The 15,643-nt window shown below is 41.4% G+C and overlaps 1 protein-coding gene across 1 annotated transcript in view; it reads left to right on the forward strand.

Moving 5' to 3' along the window:
• LOC120035078 (tetraspanin-5-like) overlaps window positions 1-15,643 on the forward strand; it is a 30,300-nt gene that overhangs the window by 8,323 nt on the left and 6,334 nt on the right. The window contains exons 2-6 of the mRNA XM_038981848.1: window positions 344-394; window positions 1,343-1,489; window positions 5,196-5,366; window positions 8,736-8,861; window positions 11,665-11,712. Of these exons, the coding sequence (XP_038837776.1) occupies window positions 344-394; window positions 1,343-1,489; window positions 5,196-5,366; window positions 8,736-8,861; window positions 11,665-11,712 (543 nt within the window). The remainder of the gene's footprint in view (window positions 1-343; window positions 395-1,342; window positions 1,490-5,195; window positions 5,367-8,735; window positions 8,862-11,664; window positions 11,713-15,643) is intronic.

A 15,643-nucleotide genomic window follows, 5' to 3' on the forward strand; every position in this document is an offset into this window, starting at 1 on the left:
TGTTGGTAGTATGCATTGATGGAAATGCAGGAGGTTATTGTTCTGTAATATTTTTGCTCACATTATTTCAGGGTTACACAATTTTGCATTTTAGTCCCACTCCATAGAGTTATGGCAGTTCTAAATTCCTGTCTGGAACATTTGAGGAATCCTCCTACATATGAGAAATAATTGGTTGACGTTAACCTCAACAACATTCAGTACATTTCTCATGTCTTGATGGTTGATTTTATGGTGGAATAATTTTCCTCAAGCACAACTCAGTCAATAAGCCAGAGAGCATGTCTTTAGTTTTATATTAGTAACTCATATCTAAAATACTTGTCTGTCTGTCTGTTCACAGTTACTTGGAGTGGCGTTCCTTGGCATAGGGCTTTGGGCATGGAGCGAGAAGGTGAGTCCAGCTGAGATCCCTGGGTGTCCTGTATCATGTATCAACTAATGATCTGCTAGCTGACTGCTCAAAGAATTTGTAACACTCTGCAAGTGTCTGCAGGTATAGTGCATTATGATGCATTTATAATGCATTGTAAGACTTTTTGAGCATAATGTCTTATAATTATTTAATAATGATCCAGACTACATACCAGCCAATTTGAGTTAGTTGAAATGTTCATACATAGACTTTCGACATTATAAGCCTGTTTATAAGACATTATAAAGGCTCATATACATGCTTATAACAAGTTATAAAGCATTATGCTTGCAGGCTTTAAGTAAAGTGTTACTGAAGAGATCCTAGTGTTATTTAGTATTTCTGTTCTACCAATAAAGAAGTATCATATGTCATATTAATAGATCACAGGTTTATAAGTCTATGGCGAGACTGACCCATGTTAATAGTGTTCCACACCCATCTGCCCTGCATGTGATTTATTTCTGTTTAAAAAAAAACAACGTAAAAACACTGGAGTGTTCCAGTGGTAAGCATGACTTCACAATGACTCCTGAATGGATTGGACACATTCACAGGTTCATTTGTATTTATTAGGGATGCCAATTTTTTCATTGTGTTTGCTCCTCTTTTGGCTCAAAGACACTAAGCTGTCATGAAGGCGGTGTGTGTGTGCATGCATATATGTATGTGCGTGTACATATCCGGGTGTGGATTTGTGCGTGCGTGCATGTGTGAGCCCTTGTACAATATACTGTATGCTTGTGTCTTTGTCATGAGAATCCTAGAGTGGAATCATTTTAGTATGTCTCCACTGCTCAAGCTTTGTGTTTCAAACTCTATAAAACAGTTGACATGATTGACTCATGAATAGTTATGAATAGTTTATTCAGAGTCAATTATATCTAGTGATCTCCCCCCCCCCCCTCTCTCTCTCTTCCCCTCCAGGGTGTGCTCTCCAACATCTCGTCCATCACAGACCTGGGGGGCTTTGACCCAGTCTGGCTCTTCCTGGTGGTGGGAGGAGTTATGTTTATCCTTGGCTTTGCTGGTTGTATCGGAGCACTGAGGGAGAACTCTTTCCTTCTCAAGTTTGTATGTTCTCCTTTTTATTCGAGAGCATTATATTTTACATTGATATGACATAACATTGGAAGTATTTTTCCTACCCCTGTCAATACTTGAACCCTACCCTACCAAGCAATTAAAGGGCAACTCTAATGTGTGTACTAAACCAGAGCACACAGCTTTATGGAGCAAGTGTGTGTTTTTTGTTGTTTGGACTTGTGAATTATTGCTCGCAATTATGTCTTAATGACTTCTTTATTACATTGTGATGTATTTTATGAAGTCATGGTTATGTCAGTTTGTATAAGGGCGTTTTGTTAACATATTTTTAACATCCAGAAAATAATGTCTTTATCAGGTTGTAATATCAACCAAAATATGACCTCTTTCCCATGACTTCTTGATGTCGTCATGAAAGAGACCTTGGGTAACAGAGACCATTTGGTTGTAATCTGGTTATATGATGACTTCTCAAGCAGAAAACCAGTTTAACAACCAGAAACATTTTTCCCCCTGGGGATTGGTGGTCCTTTGATAGAAATGGGGTACACTCTTAGAAAAAAGGTGTTATCTAGAACCTAAAAGGGTTCTTCGGCTGTCCCCATAGGAGAACCCTTTGAAGAACCCTTTTGTGTTCCAGGTAGAACCCTTTCCACAGAGGATTTTACATGGAACTCAAAAGGCTTCTACCTGAAACCAAAAATGTTTATCCTATGGGGACAGCCGAAGAACCCTTTTGGAAGCCTTTTTTCAAAGAGTGTAGATGAAAGGGTTTTTTAGGTTTATGACAAAAAGCTTTATATTGAGTCTTATAAACCAAGTCAACATCTTAGAAGAGCTCTATTATAAAATGTCAATGGAATGTTGAATGGATTGGCAATGAATTGTTAGAGGTCCAGAATGGATTCATTCTCTCTCTTGAACTGGGTGATGGAGGGGGTAGCTGAAAGTAGAAAGCTTGAAAACAACAATGTGATTACTAATGTGTTTGCATAATATATTTGGCTGGCAGTGTTGGTTAGTTCAGTTGCTTTATCTACAAATATGTAGCGTTTGTTCATGTTTCATATTGTCACGTTCGTCATAAAGATCGGACCAAGGTGCAGCGTGGTATGCGTACATTCTTCTTTTATTAAAGAAAGAACACTGAACAAACTAACAAAACAACAAAACGAACGAAACGTGAAGCTATATGAATAGTGCAGAACAGGCAACTAAACATAAAATAAGATTTAAGGGAAATGGCTACCTAAATATGATCCCCAATCAGAGACAACGATAAACAGCTGCCTCTGATTGGGAACCATATCAGGCCACCATAAACATACAAATCACCTAGACCTACAAAACCCTAGACATACAAAAACCCTAGACATACAAAAACACTAGACAATACAAAACCCCTAGACAATACAAAAAATAGCGTACCCACCCTAGTCACACCCTGACCTAACCAAAATATAAAGAAAACAGAGATGTCTCAGGTCAGGGCTTGACACATATACTGTGATATGCTTCGATCCAGTGGGAAACATTTGGAATGCTAAAAAATAATGACTTCAAGTCCTGGCTGTAAACTGTTTTTCTGGTTGTAGAGACCACATCATTTTTTCATGATGTCATATCCAAGTCAGATAACAACCAGTTAAAGGACATGTTTTTCTGGTTGCTAAAAAGGTGTTTAGCACTGTTGGGAGATTTGGAAAGCCATAGGAAATCAGTCAACAATATAATAATACTTTTATTGGAAATATTCATATTTAACTTACAATCTGTAGATACTATGCAATTTAGAAAGGTTCAGAATTTATGTGAAACAGCACAGTTGACAAATATATGGCACATGGAAATCATAAGAGGGTGGTTTACGGAGATAGGTGGGATGGGCTGAGGGGTGGGTTTAAAAGCTCATATTCTATAATAGTTATGACTGAAAACACGATATATAATGTTTACCGAAAGTACTTAAACACAATCTATCCAGATATAATGTACAGTTGAAGTCGGAAGTTTACATACAGTTAGATTGGAGACATTGAAACTCTTTTTTCAACCACTCCACAAATTTCTTGTTAACAAACTATAGTTTTGGCAAGTCGATTAGGAAATCTACTTTGTGCATGACACAAGTAATCTTTCCAGCAATTGTTTACAGACAGATTATTTCACGTATAATTCACTGTATCACAATTCTAGTGGGTCAGAAGTTTACACACACTAAGTTGACTGAGCCTTTAAACAGCTTGGAAAATTCCAGAAAATTATGTCATGGCTTTAGAAACTTCTGATAGGCTAATTGACATAATTTGAGTCAATTGGAGGTGTACCAGTGGATGTATTTCAAGGCCTACTTTCAAACTCAGTGCCTCTTTAGATTTTCCCATGATGTCAAGTAAAGAAATCAGCCAAGACCTCAGAAAAAGAAAAAATTGTAGACCTCCACAAGTTTGGTTCATCCTTGGGAGCAATTTCCAAATGCCTGAAGGTACCACGTTCATCTGTACAAACAATAGTACGCACGTATTAACACCATGGGACCACGCAGCCGTCATACCACTCATAGAGACGAATGTACTTTGGGGCGAAAAGTGCAAATCAATCCCAGAGCAGCTGCAAAGGACCTTGTGAAGATGCTGGAGGAAACAGGTACAAAAGTATATATCCACAGTCAAACAAGTCCTATGTCGACATAACCTGAAAGGCTGCTCAGCAAGGAAGAAGCCACTGCTCCAAAACCGCCATAAAAAAGCCAGACTACGGTTTGCAACTGCACATGGGGACAAAGATCTGATGAAACAAAAATAGAACTGTTTGGCCATAATGACCATTTATGTTTGGAGGAAAAAGGGGGAGGCTTGCAAGCCGAAGAACACCATCCCAACTGTGAAGCACGGGAGTGGCAGCATCATGTTGTGGGGGTGCTTTGCTGCAGGAAGGACTGGTGCACTTCACAAAATAGATGGCATCATGAGGAAGGACAATTATGTGGATATATTGAAGCAACATCTCAAGACATCAGTCAGGAAGTTAAAGCTTGATCGCAAATGGATCTTCCAAATGGACAATGACCCCAAGCATACTTCCAAAGTTGTGGCAAAATGGCTTAAGGACAACAAAGTCAAGGAATCGGAGTGGCCATCACAAAGCCCTGACCTCAATCCCGTAGAAAATTTGTGGGCAGAACTGAAAAAGCGTGTGCGAGCAAGGAGGCCTACAAACCTGACTCAGTTACACCAGCTCTGTCAGGAGGAATGGGCCAAAATTCACCCAACTTATTGTGGAAGGCTACCTGAATCATTTGACCCAAGTTAAAACATTTTTAAAGGCAATGCTACCAAATATTAATTGAGTGTATGTAAACTTCTGACTCACTGGGAATGTGATGAAATAAATAAAAGCTGAAATAAATCATTCTCTCTACAATTATTCTGACATTTCACATTCTTAAATTAGTGACTTCAACTGTATATCAAATAACTATATTCTTGCTATGTAACTTGTGTGAAAAAAGTGCCATATATGTAAAACGTGTGTAGAATGTACATGTAACAAAAAAAAATTATTTATTTTTGTCCTCCGAAGAGGGGTGATGGGCCACACACATTTTTAAATAGAAAATAATTTACAAAACGTCCTGTTGCAAACCAGTATACCACCTGATCATAAGTAATTTGAACCAATTTTCTCGCTGGGTATCCCATATTAAGTGTTGGCCAACATTGCTCTGTTCCAGTTCTCCGTGTTCCTGGGGATCATCTTCTTCCTGGAGCTGACAGCTGGAGTCTTGGCCTTCGTCTTCAAGGACTGGATCAAGGACCAGCTCAACTTCTTTATCAACAACAACATCCGGGCGTACCGGGATGACATTGACCTGCAGAATCTCATAGATTTCACCCAAGAATACGTAAGAGCAGTTATCTTTTCAGAACTGTCTTTCTGTGTGATAAGATTAATAATTTACTGGTGCACCCAGTGGTGTAGTGAGAGCTATACGCAGGTACAGTTCCTTTGGAAAGTATTCAGAACCCTTGACTTTTTCCACATTTTGTTACGTTACAGCCTTTTTCTAAAATGGATTAAAAAAATTGTAATTCCCTCATCAATCTACACACAATACCCCATAATAACAAAGCAAAAACAGGTTTTTATACATTTTTGCTAATTTATAAAAAATAAAATACTGAAATATCACATTTACATAAGTATTCAGACCTTTTACTCAGTACTTTGTTGAAGCACCGTTGGCAGCGGTTACAGATGAGTCTTTTTGGGTATGACGCTACAAGCTTGGCACACCTGTATTTGGGGAGTTTCTCCCATTCTTTTTTGCAGATCCTCTCAAGCTCTGTCAGGTTGGATGGGGAGTGTCGCTGCACAGCTATTTTCAGGTCTCTCCAGAGATGTTCGATCGCGTTCAAGTCCGGGCTCTGGCTGGGCCACTCAAGGACATTCAGGGACTTGTCCCGAAGCCACTCCTGCGTTGATTGGTTGTGTGCTTAGGGTCGTTGTCCTGTTGGAAGATTAACCTTCGCCCCAGTCTAAGGTCCTGAGCGCTCTGGAACAGGTTTTCATCAAGGATCTCTCTGTGCTTTGCTCTGTTCATCTTTCCCTCGATCCTGACTAGTCTCCCAGGGCCTGCCTCTGAAAATCATCCCCACAGCATGATGCTGCCACCACCATGCTTCACTGTAGCGATGGTGCCAGGTTTCCTCCAGACGTAATGCTTGGCATTCAGGCCAATGAGTTCAATCTTGGTTTCATCAGACCAGAGAACCTTGTTTCTCATGGTCCTAGTCCTTTAGGTGCCTTTTAGGAAACTCCAAGAGGGCTGTCCTGTGCCTTTTTACCGAGGAGTTGCTTCTGTCTGGCCACTCGACCATAAAGGCTTGATTGTTGGAGTGCTGCAGAGATGGTTGTCCTTCTGGAAGGTTCTCCCATCTCCACAGAGGAACTCTGACCAAGGTCACCTCCCTGAACAAGGCCCGTCTCCCCCGAGTGCTCAGTTTGGCCGGGCAGTCAGCTCTAGGAAGAGTCTTGGTGGTTCCAAACTTCTTCCATTTAAAGTTTTTTATTTAATACATTTGAAAACATTTCTAAAAACCTGTTTTTGCTTCGTCATTATGGTGTATTGTGTGTAGATTGATGAGAAAAAAAATAGTTGTATGTGTAAACTTCTGACCCACTGGGAATGTGATGAAAGAAATAAAAGCTTTAAATAAATAATTCTCTCTACTATTATTCTGACATTTCACATTCTTAAAATAAAGTGGTGATCCTAAATGACCTAAGACAGGGAATTTTTACTAGGATTAAATGTCAGGAATTGTGAAAAACTGAGTTTAAATGTATTTGGCTAAGGTGTATGTAAACGTCTGACTTCAACTGTGGGCAGCGGCGGCCTGCTTATTGGCTGAATATCCGTGGCGCGAGGTAGTTGTCAACAAAGCAGCATGACAGAAACATGATGCAAAGTTTAACTACCGGTATTTTCTTAGAAAATATATACTGTATGAAGTGATCTGTGCATTTGAACAACAGTATAAATCCACCTATTTCACTTTTGTATGTCAGAAACCGAATGACCACTGCTGCACATGCTGACGCTTTTTTAAACAGATTAGATTGTACTATTTAGAACGAGCAGCCAGCTCACGAACGAACAAGTGCACCAGGGAGAACGCAAAAAGCATGCAGATGCAATAAGTGAAAACACATTATGTAACTGGGGATAGATAGCTAACAATGTCACAAAGCATGATTCGCTAGCCAGTTAACTTTCATATTAGTTTAGAAAGACTGACATAAACATCAAACTGTTTCTCAAGATTACTGTAGCTGGCTAATTGATCATGACTAATTGATCATGCTTTGTGATACACCCGGTGCTTTGTAATACAATCCGGGGTAGTTCCCCCTCATAGCAAATAGCTGGCAAAATAGCTGGCAAATAGCTGGCGCCCACAGAGGCGAAGCTGCTACTGCTGGCAGTCACTGAGGTGCAGAGTAGCTCAACATCTTGTTTTGAACATTTACTACACTTTATGAGAATTTAAAACATAATCCATGAATTATATAATAATCAATTTTTATTTAAAAATATAACTTTATTTTTATTTTTGGGGGACCAATCAAAAGTGGGGCACGGCCCTAATTCCCTAACGGGCGAGCTGCCATAGACTGTGGGCCTACATTCAAATCAAATGTTATTTGTCACATGCATCGAATACAGGTGTACAGGTGTAAACCTTACCGTGAAATGCTTACTTAACCAACAGTGCAGTTCAAGAAATAGAGTTAAGAAAATATTTACTAAATTAACTAAAGTCAAAGCCGCCTTATGGTCAGATGCCGAGCAGTTGCCATACCAGACGGTGATGCAACTGGTCAGGATGCGCTCGATGGTGCAGCTATAGAACTTTTTGAGGATCTGGGGACCCATGCCAAATCTTTTCAGTCTCTTGCCCTCTACACAGCTGTCTTGGTGTGTTTGGGCCATGAAAGTTAGTTGGTGATGTGGACACCAAGGAACTTGAAACTCTCGACCCGCTCCACTACAGCCCCATCGATGTTAATGGGGGCCTGTTCGGCCCTCCTTTTCCTATAGTCCACCATCAGCTCCTAACATTGTTATAGGTCTACAGTACAGAAACACCACTAGCCAAATGATCAGTTCCTCTGCACCCTCCAAAAAATAGGTTTTATAGATTTCACAGACATCAAAAATTTCACAGACATCCAAAAATGGTCTCCTGATATGGTTTAAGCATTACTGGACTTAGAACATCCAATTTTTGTTATATATAATTTTTTTTAAAGTGTGATTTTGAGAGTGAAAACCTAGAAAAAACTCCAGTGCCTTTAAAAAGTATTCACACTCCTTGACCTTTTACACATTTTGCTGTGTTACAGCTTGAATTTAAAATGGATTCAATTGAGATTTTGTTTCACAGGCCTACGCACAATACCCCATAATGTCAAAGTGGAATTATGTTTTTTGTACAAATTAATACAAAATTAAAAGCTGAAATACCTAAATAAGTTCAGGACAAGAAATGTGCTGAACAAGTCACATACAATTATCTGTAAGGTCCCTCAGTCGAGCAGTGAATTTCAAACACAGATTCAACTGCAAACACCAGGGAGGTTTTCCAATGCCTTGCAAAGAGATCACCTAATGGTAGATGGGTAAAAATAAAAAAAGACACTGAATATCCCTTTGAAGAGGTTGTTGATGTCTGAACGGGATGTTGTTCTGTCTCTTTGGCCTTTCCAGTGGGAGTGTTGTGGAGCCTTTGGGGCAGATGACTGGAACTTGAACATCTACTTCAACTGCACTGATTCCAACCCAAGTCGCGAGAAGTGCGGAGTGCCCTTTTCATGCTGCACCAAAGACCCGGCAGTACGTGTTCTCTCACCACTCTCACTTCACTGAACTATACCCAGTATCCTCTGAGGTACAGACAGCTTTTGTTGTAGTTGATCAGTCAGTACTTCGCTAGTGCAATTGCAAAAACTAATTTGGAAGAGTTATCAAAATGTTCCATTCTAATACCAATACACTTGAAATAGTAAAGTGGCCTGCGAGCACACTTAGCAGAGTCTGTAGGTTAAAGCTCAATACCTTCCTAGTTGTTTCTCTGTGACTAGTCAGAAGCCATGTCATAATCTCTCTCTGTCAAAAGCACTGGCTAGATGGCAGTGTTCCTATCTTAGCTCATATCCCTTTTTAAGGGGCTAACGTTTCACAGTGGCTAACTTCACATCACCATAAATCATACTCATACAACACACACAAGGAGGGACACAACTAGCCTGTGCTGCACAGAAGTCACTCATACTACAGCCAAACGGCATACGAATAGGCTACATAACCCTAGCTGAGCCTTATTTGAAGATGTTTATGATGAAATACATTTTTTTTTAGCATGCAACAAGACCAGATGGCATGTAGCTTCAAATTACATTTCTTTGCCTACATGCACATACAAAATATAAGTCCTTGACATTATCCATGATATTTGAAAAATAACTAATGGTTTGGCTCACTATACAGGTCAATATACAGTGGGGAGAACAAGTATTTGATACACTGCCGATTTTGCAGGTTTTCCTACTTACAAAGCATGTAGAGGTCTGTAATTTTTATCATAGGTACACTTCAACTGTGAGAGACTGAATCTAAAACAGAAAATCACATTGTATGATTTTTAAGTAATTAATTTGCATTTTATTGCATGACATAAGTATTTGATCACCTACCAACCAGTAACAATTCCGGCTCTCACAGACCTGTTAGTTTTTCTTTAAGAAGCCCTCCTGTTCTCCACTCATTACCTGTATTAACTGCACCTGTTTGAACTCGTTACCTGTATAAAAGACACCTGTCCACACACTCAATCAAACAGACTCCAACCTCTCCACAATGGCCAAGACCAGAGAGCTGTGTAAGGACATCAGGGGTAAAATTGTAGACCTGCACAAGGCTGGGATGGGTTACAGGACAATATGCAAGCATCTTGGTGAGAAGGCAACAACTGTTGGCACAATTATTAGAAAATGGAAGAAGTTCAAGATGACGGTCAATCACCCTCGGTCTGGGGCTCCATGCAAGATCTCACCTCGTGGGGCATCAATGATCATGAGGAAGGTGAGGGATCAGCCCAGAACTACACGGCAGGACCTGGTCAATGACCTGAAGAGAGCTGGGACCACAGTCTCAAAGAAAACCATTAGTAACACAATACGCCTGTCACGTTCCTGACCTTATTTTCCCTTATTTTGTATGTATTTAGTATGGTCAGGGCGTGAGTTGGGGTGGGTTGTCTATGTGTGTTTTCTATGTTGGGATTTTGGGTTCGGCCTGGTATGATTCTCAATCAGAGGCAGCTGTCAATCGTTGTCCCTGATTGAGAATCATACTTAGGCAGCTGGGGTTTCACGTTTGGTTGGTGGGTGTTAGTTGCCGTGTTAGTGTTTTTTCACCACACGGTACTGTTTCGGTTTTCTGCACATCGTTTATTGTTTTTGTATTTCAGTGTTCAGTTCGGTTTTAATAAATCATCATGAGCACTTACCACTCTGCATATTGGTCCGATCCTTCTCGCCTCTCCTCGTCCGATGAGGAGGACGACTTAGACAAACGTTACAACGCCGTCATGGATTAAAATCCTGCAGCGCACGCAAGGTCCCCCTGCTCAAGCCAGCGCATGTCCTGGCCCGTCTGAAGTTTGCCAATGACTATCTGGATGATCCAGAGGAGGAATGGGAGAAGGTCATGTGGTCTGATGAGGCAAAAATAGAGCTTTTTGGTCTAAACTCCACTCGCTGTGTTTGGAGGAAGAAGAAGGATGAGTACAACCCCAAGAGCACCATCCCAACCGTGAAGCATGGAGGTGGAAACATCATTCTTTGGGGATGCTTTTCTGCAAAGGGGACGGGACGACTGCACTGTATTGAGGGGGGATGGATGGGGCCATGTATCGCGAGATCTTGGCCAACAACCTCCTTCCCTCAGTAAGAGCATTGAAGATGGGTCGTGGCTGGGTCTTCCAGCATGACAACGACCCAAAACACACAGCCAGGGCAACTAAGGAGTGGCTCCGTAAGAAGCATCTCAAGGTCCTGGAGTGGCCTAGCCAGTCTCCAGACCTGAACCCAATAGAAAATCTTTAGAGAGAGCTGAAAGTCCGTATTGCCCAGCGACAGCCCCGAAACCTGAAGGATCTGGAGAAGGTCTGTATGGAGGAGTGGGCCAAAATCCCTGCTGCAGTGTGTGCAAACCTTGTCAAGAACTACAGGAAACGTATGATCTCTGTAATTGCAAACAAAGGTTTCTGTACCAAATATTAAGTTCTGCTTTTCTGATGTATCAAATACTTATGTCATGCAATAAAATGCAAATTAATTACTTAAAAATCATACAATGTGATTTTCTGGATTTTCTGGAAATTACAGACCTCTACATGCTTTGTAAGTAGGAAAACGTGCAAAATCGGCAGTGTATCAAATACTTGTTCTCCCCACTGTACATATGCCTATATCAAGCTCACTAATAACCCCAGTTTTAAACCATCCTCTCACTTAGCAGGCCCTGCATCCATTTCTATCTACTGTTTGCAAACTTGTCGCAGGTTTGGTATTGAGTCAATTAGGCGAATGCTGTGAATATACCGTTTATAAATATCCTCTCTTTTGTATTGTAGGAGGATGTCATTAACACCCAGTGTGGCTACGACATTCGAGCTAAAGCGGTGAGTTGAATCGTTCTTATTGCAGAAAATGTTATTTAAGATTCCTGGAAATGCTGTGAAGTACTTTGTCATAGAGTCTCCTCCAATATTCTAATTCGAAAGTCGCTGTTATTAGTGTTGAGCCGACACACTGAGGCCGGTGCAATGCCTTAGTATTAGAGGAGAAAACGTTCTTCAGAGACCTGCTGTCTTGACTCTTAGATCAAAAGGAATAATATTACATGTGTTCATTTCTAAATGAACTTATTTAAACTCACAGACAATTAGTAAAGCTTAAACCAAGTGTATTCACCCATTGGGTCAATACAGCTGCAAAAGACAAAATAAATATTCACACAAGTGGTAATATATATATACCCCAATTTGGGTGGAGTCTCCTCCTTCTTTCTAAACATGACATCTTTATTACTAGGCAGGAAGTTAAGTGATACGGTCAGTAAACTGTTCCTTCTCTCTTAATGTGACCTGACCTCGACCCCCTTCCTCACTAATCCACAGCTATCCACCCTTATCAGTGCCTGCCAACATATGATCGTCTTCCCTGCACTCAGTACATTCCAAGCTTAATTGCCTCTACCGTATACATTCCTCCTACAGATAACCCTTAACTTCTAGTGTAGACCCTCTAGAACATAGCACTCAATATTTCAATTGTATACCTGATAATTAACACTATTCCAAGTTTAGGAGTCAGAATCCATCACGTGGAAAGGGGGACTTGATACTAGATCAGCACTCCTACTCTGAGACACTTGATACAAACAGACCCAGAATCCATCATTATGGCAGTCTGTTCACTTGGAAGCAAGCTCCCAGAGTTTTTCCCACAACATGGGGATGGGTTGTTTCATCAAAAGGCAGTCCTCAAAATAAAACAGGAATCGTGGAAAACTGTTTCCCAATAGGGGAGGCAGTTAGCCTAGTGGTTAGAGCGTTGGGCCAGTAACCATAAAGGTTGGATCGAATCCCAGAGCTGACAAGGTAAAAATCTGTCGTTCTATCCCTCAACAAGGCAGTTAACACTTGAGTGTCTCCCTTGATCCTAGGTCCTGGCAGTGTTGTGCAGACTCAGGACAACTGAGCTTTGGAGGAATGCTCAGATTTAAAGAGGAGTCCGTAATTTGCTTTCTAATGATTGTGATCTTTTCCTCAAAGAAGTTCATGAATTTATTACTGTTGAAGTGAAAGCCGTCCTCTCTTGGGGAATGCTGATTTTTAGTTAGCTTTGCGACAGTAGCAAAAATAAATTTTAGATTGTTCTTATTTTCCTCAATTAAGTTGGAAAAATAGGATGATCGAGCAGCAGTGAGGGCTTTTCGATACTGCACGGTACTGTCTATTTAAGTGCATAGATGACATATATTTTTCCCCCTGCTTCGAGACATGATAATGCATGATAATCGTCCATTCTAAATAAATATAATTCACACACATACTAAATAATATATGTGAAGACAAGATTAAATCAAGAATAGTCTGATGGATGATCATATTAGCCTATCACTTGTGAATTATATATTTGCTGCCGGAAAATTCGAGGCATTATCAAGGGCTTCAGAGACTGATGAAGTGTGTACAGACTGCACAAAAAACAAAGCAAGGCTCATGCCTTTCATGCACCATAAAAATACACATTACATGCATAATCACATTTGCAGTCACTTTTGATAATGGTGTTTTCCCGCTAATGGAACATTTGTGCTTATAGTCTACTGCCTTGTGCACATTGCTGAGCTTATAATGTGAAGAAATATTCTAATAGTTTATCAACATTTGAAGCTAAACGTTCTCATCTGTTGCATCAGCGTCATTACTTAAAGTTTTTGTTGATGCTAGTGGTTGTATTAATTTGGGATCTATCACATCCCACAACTGTCCCAGACTATGTTTGGAATATTTATTTCTCGCACAGAATAGAATAGGTCAACTTTTGTTCTATGGGGGATAGTCGATTGACATAGGCTAGTGCTTTTGCTGTTCGTTCGGGCCTACTTCTCTTGTTGACTGACAAAATGTAAATGTGGACAGTTCTTCCAGTATCTTCAATTAGATTAGATAAGGACAGTTGCGTCCCCGATGTGTCTGTCTTCACTTGTAGCCATGTGAGTGAGCGGTGCTTCGGAGTGCTCAGCCGGGAGAAGGGAATTATAATTATTATATTCAGCCCAAGGGCACAACAGACACTGGTCGCAAAAGACATGTATTTTTTTACGGGTCATTATGTCCACACAAAAAGTATGCCGCCATGAAATTTGATACATTATCAAGTGCTTGTTAAATTTTGAGAGACTGATGAAGTGTGTACAGCCGTGGCCAAAAGTTTAGAGAATGACACAAATATAAATTTTCACAAAGTCTGCAGCCTCAGTTTGTATGATGGCAATTTTCATATACTCCAGAATGTTATGAAGAGTGATCAGATGAATTGCAATTAATTGCAAAGTCCCTCTTTGCCATACAAATATACTGAATCCCCAAAAATAATTTCCACTGCATTTCATCCCTGCCACAAAAGGACCAGCTGACGTCATGTCAGTGATTCTCTCTTTAACACAGGTGTGAGTGCTGACGAGGACAAGGCTGGAGATCACTTTGTCATGCTGATTGAGGTCGAATAACAGACTGGAAGCTTCAAAAGGAGGGTAGTGCTTGGAATCACTGTCAATCATGGTTAACTGCAAGGAAGCACGTGCCGTCATCATTGCTTTGCACAAAAATGGCTTCACAGGCAAGGATATTGCTGCCAGTAAGATTGCACCTAAATCAACCATTTTATCGGATCATCAAGAACTTCAAGGAGAGCGGTTCAATTGTTGTGAAGAAGGCTTCAGGGCGGACAAGAAAGTCCAGCAAGTGCCAGGACCATCTCCTAAAGTTGATTCAGCTGCAGGATCGGGGCACACCAGTACAGAGCTTGCTCAGGAATGGCAGCAGGCAGGTGTGAGTGCATCTGCACGCACAGTGAGGTGAAGACTTTTGGAGGATGGCCTGGTGTCAAGAAGGGCAGCAAAGAAGCCACTTTTCTCCAGGAAAAACATCAGATATTCTGCAGAAGGTACAGGGTTTGGACTGCTGAGGACTGGGGTAAAGTCATTTTCCCTGATGAATCCCCTTTCCAATTGTTTGGGGCAAAATTGTTTCCGGAAAAAAGCTTGTCCGGAGAAGACAAGGTGAGCGCTACCATCAGTCCTGTGTCATGCCAACAGTAAAGCATCCTGAGACCATTCATGTGTGGGGTTGCTTCTCAGCCAAGGAAGTAGGCTGAGAAAACAACCATGAATAAAGAATGGTACCAACACATCTTCCGAGAGCAACTTCTCCCAACCATCCAGGAACAGTTTGGTGACGAACAATGCCTTTTTTAAAATGTATTTATTATTTTTAAATTTTACCCCCTTTTCTCCCCAATTTTCGTGGTATCCAATCGCTAGTAATTACTATCTTGTCTCATCGCTAGAACTCCCGTACGGGCTCGGGAGAGACGAAGGTCGAAAGCCATGCGTCCTCCGAAGCACAACCCAACCAAGCCGCACTGCTTCTTAACACAGCGCGCCTCCAACCCGGAAGCCAGCCGCACCAATGTGTCAGAGGAAACACTGTGCACCCGCCCCCCTTGGTTAGCGCGCACTGCGCCCGGCCCGCCACAGGAGTCGCTGGAGCGCGATGAGACAAGGATATCCCTACCGGCCAAACCCTCCCTAACCCGGACGACGCTAGGCCAATTGTGCTTCGCCCCACGGACCTCCCGGTCGCGGCCGGCTGCGACAGAGCCTGGGCGCGAACCCAGAGACTCTGGTGGCACAGCTAGCGCTGCGATGCAGTGCCCTAGACCACTGCGCCACCCGGGAGGCCGAACAATGCCTTTTCCAGCATGATGGAGCACCTTGCCATAAGGCAAAAGTGATAACTAAGTGGCTCGGGGAACAAAACA

This window comes from Salvelinus namaycush, chromosome 42 (genome assembly GCF_016432855.1).
Source record: "Salvelinus namaycush isolate Seneca chromosome 42, SaNama_1.0, whole genome shotgun sequence".
Taxonomy (NCBI): Eukaryota; Metazoa; Chordata; class Actinopteri; order Salmoniformes; family Salmonidae; genus Salvelinus; species Salvelinus namaycush.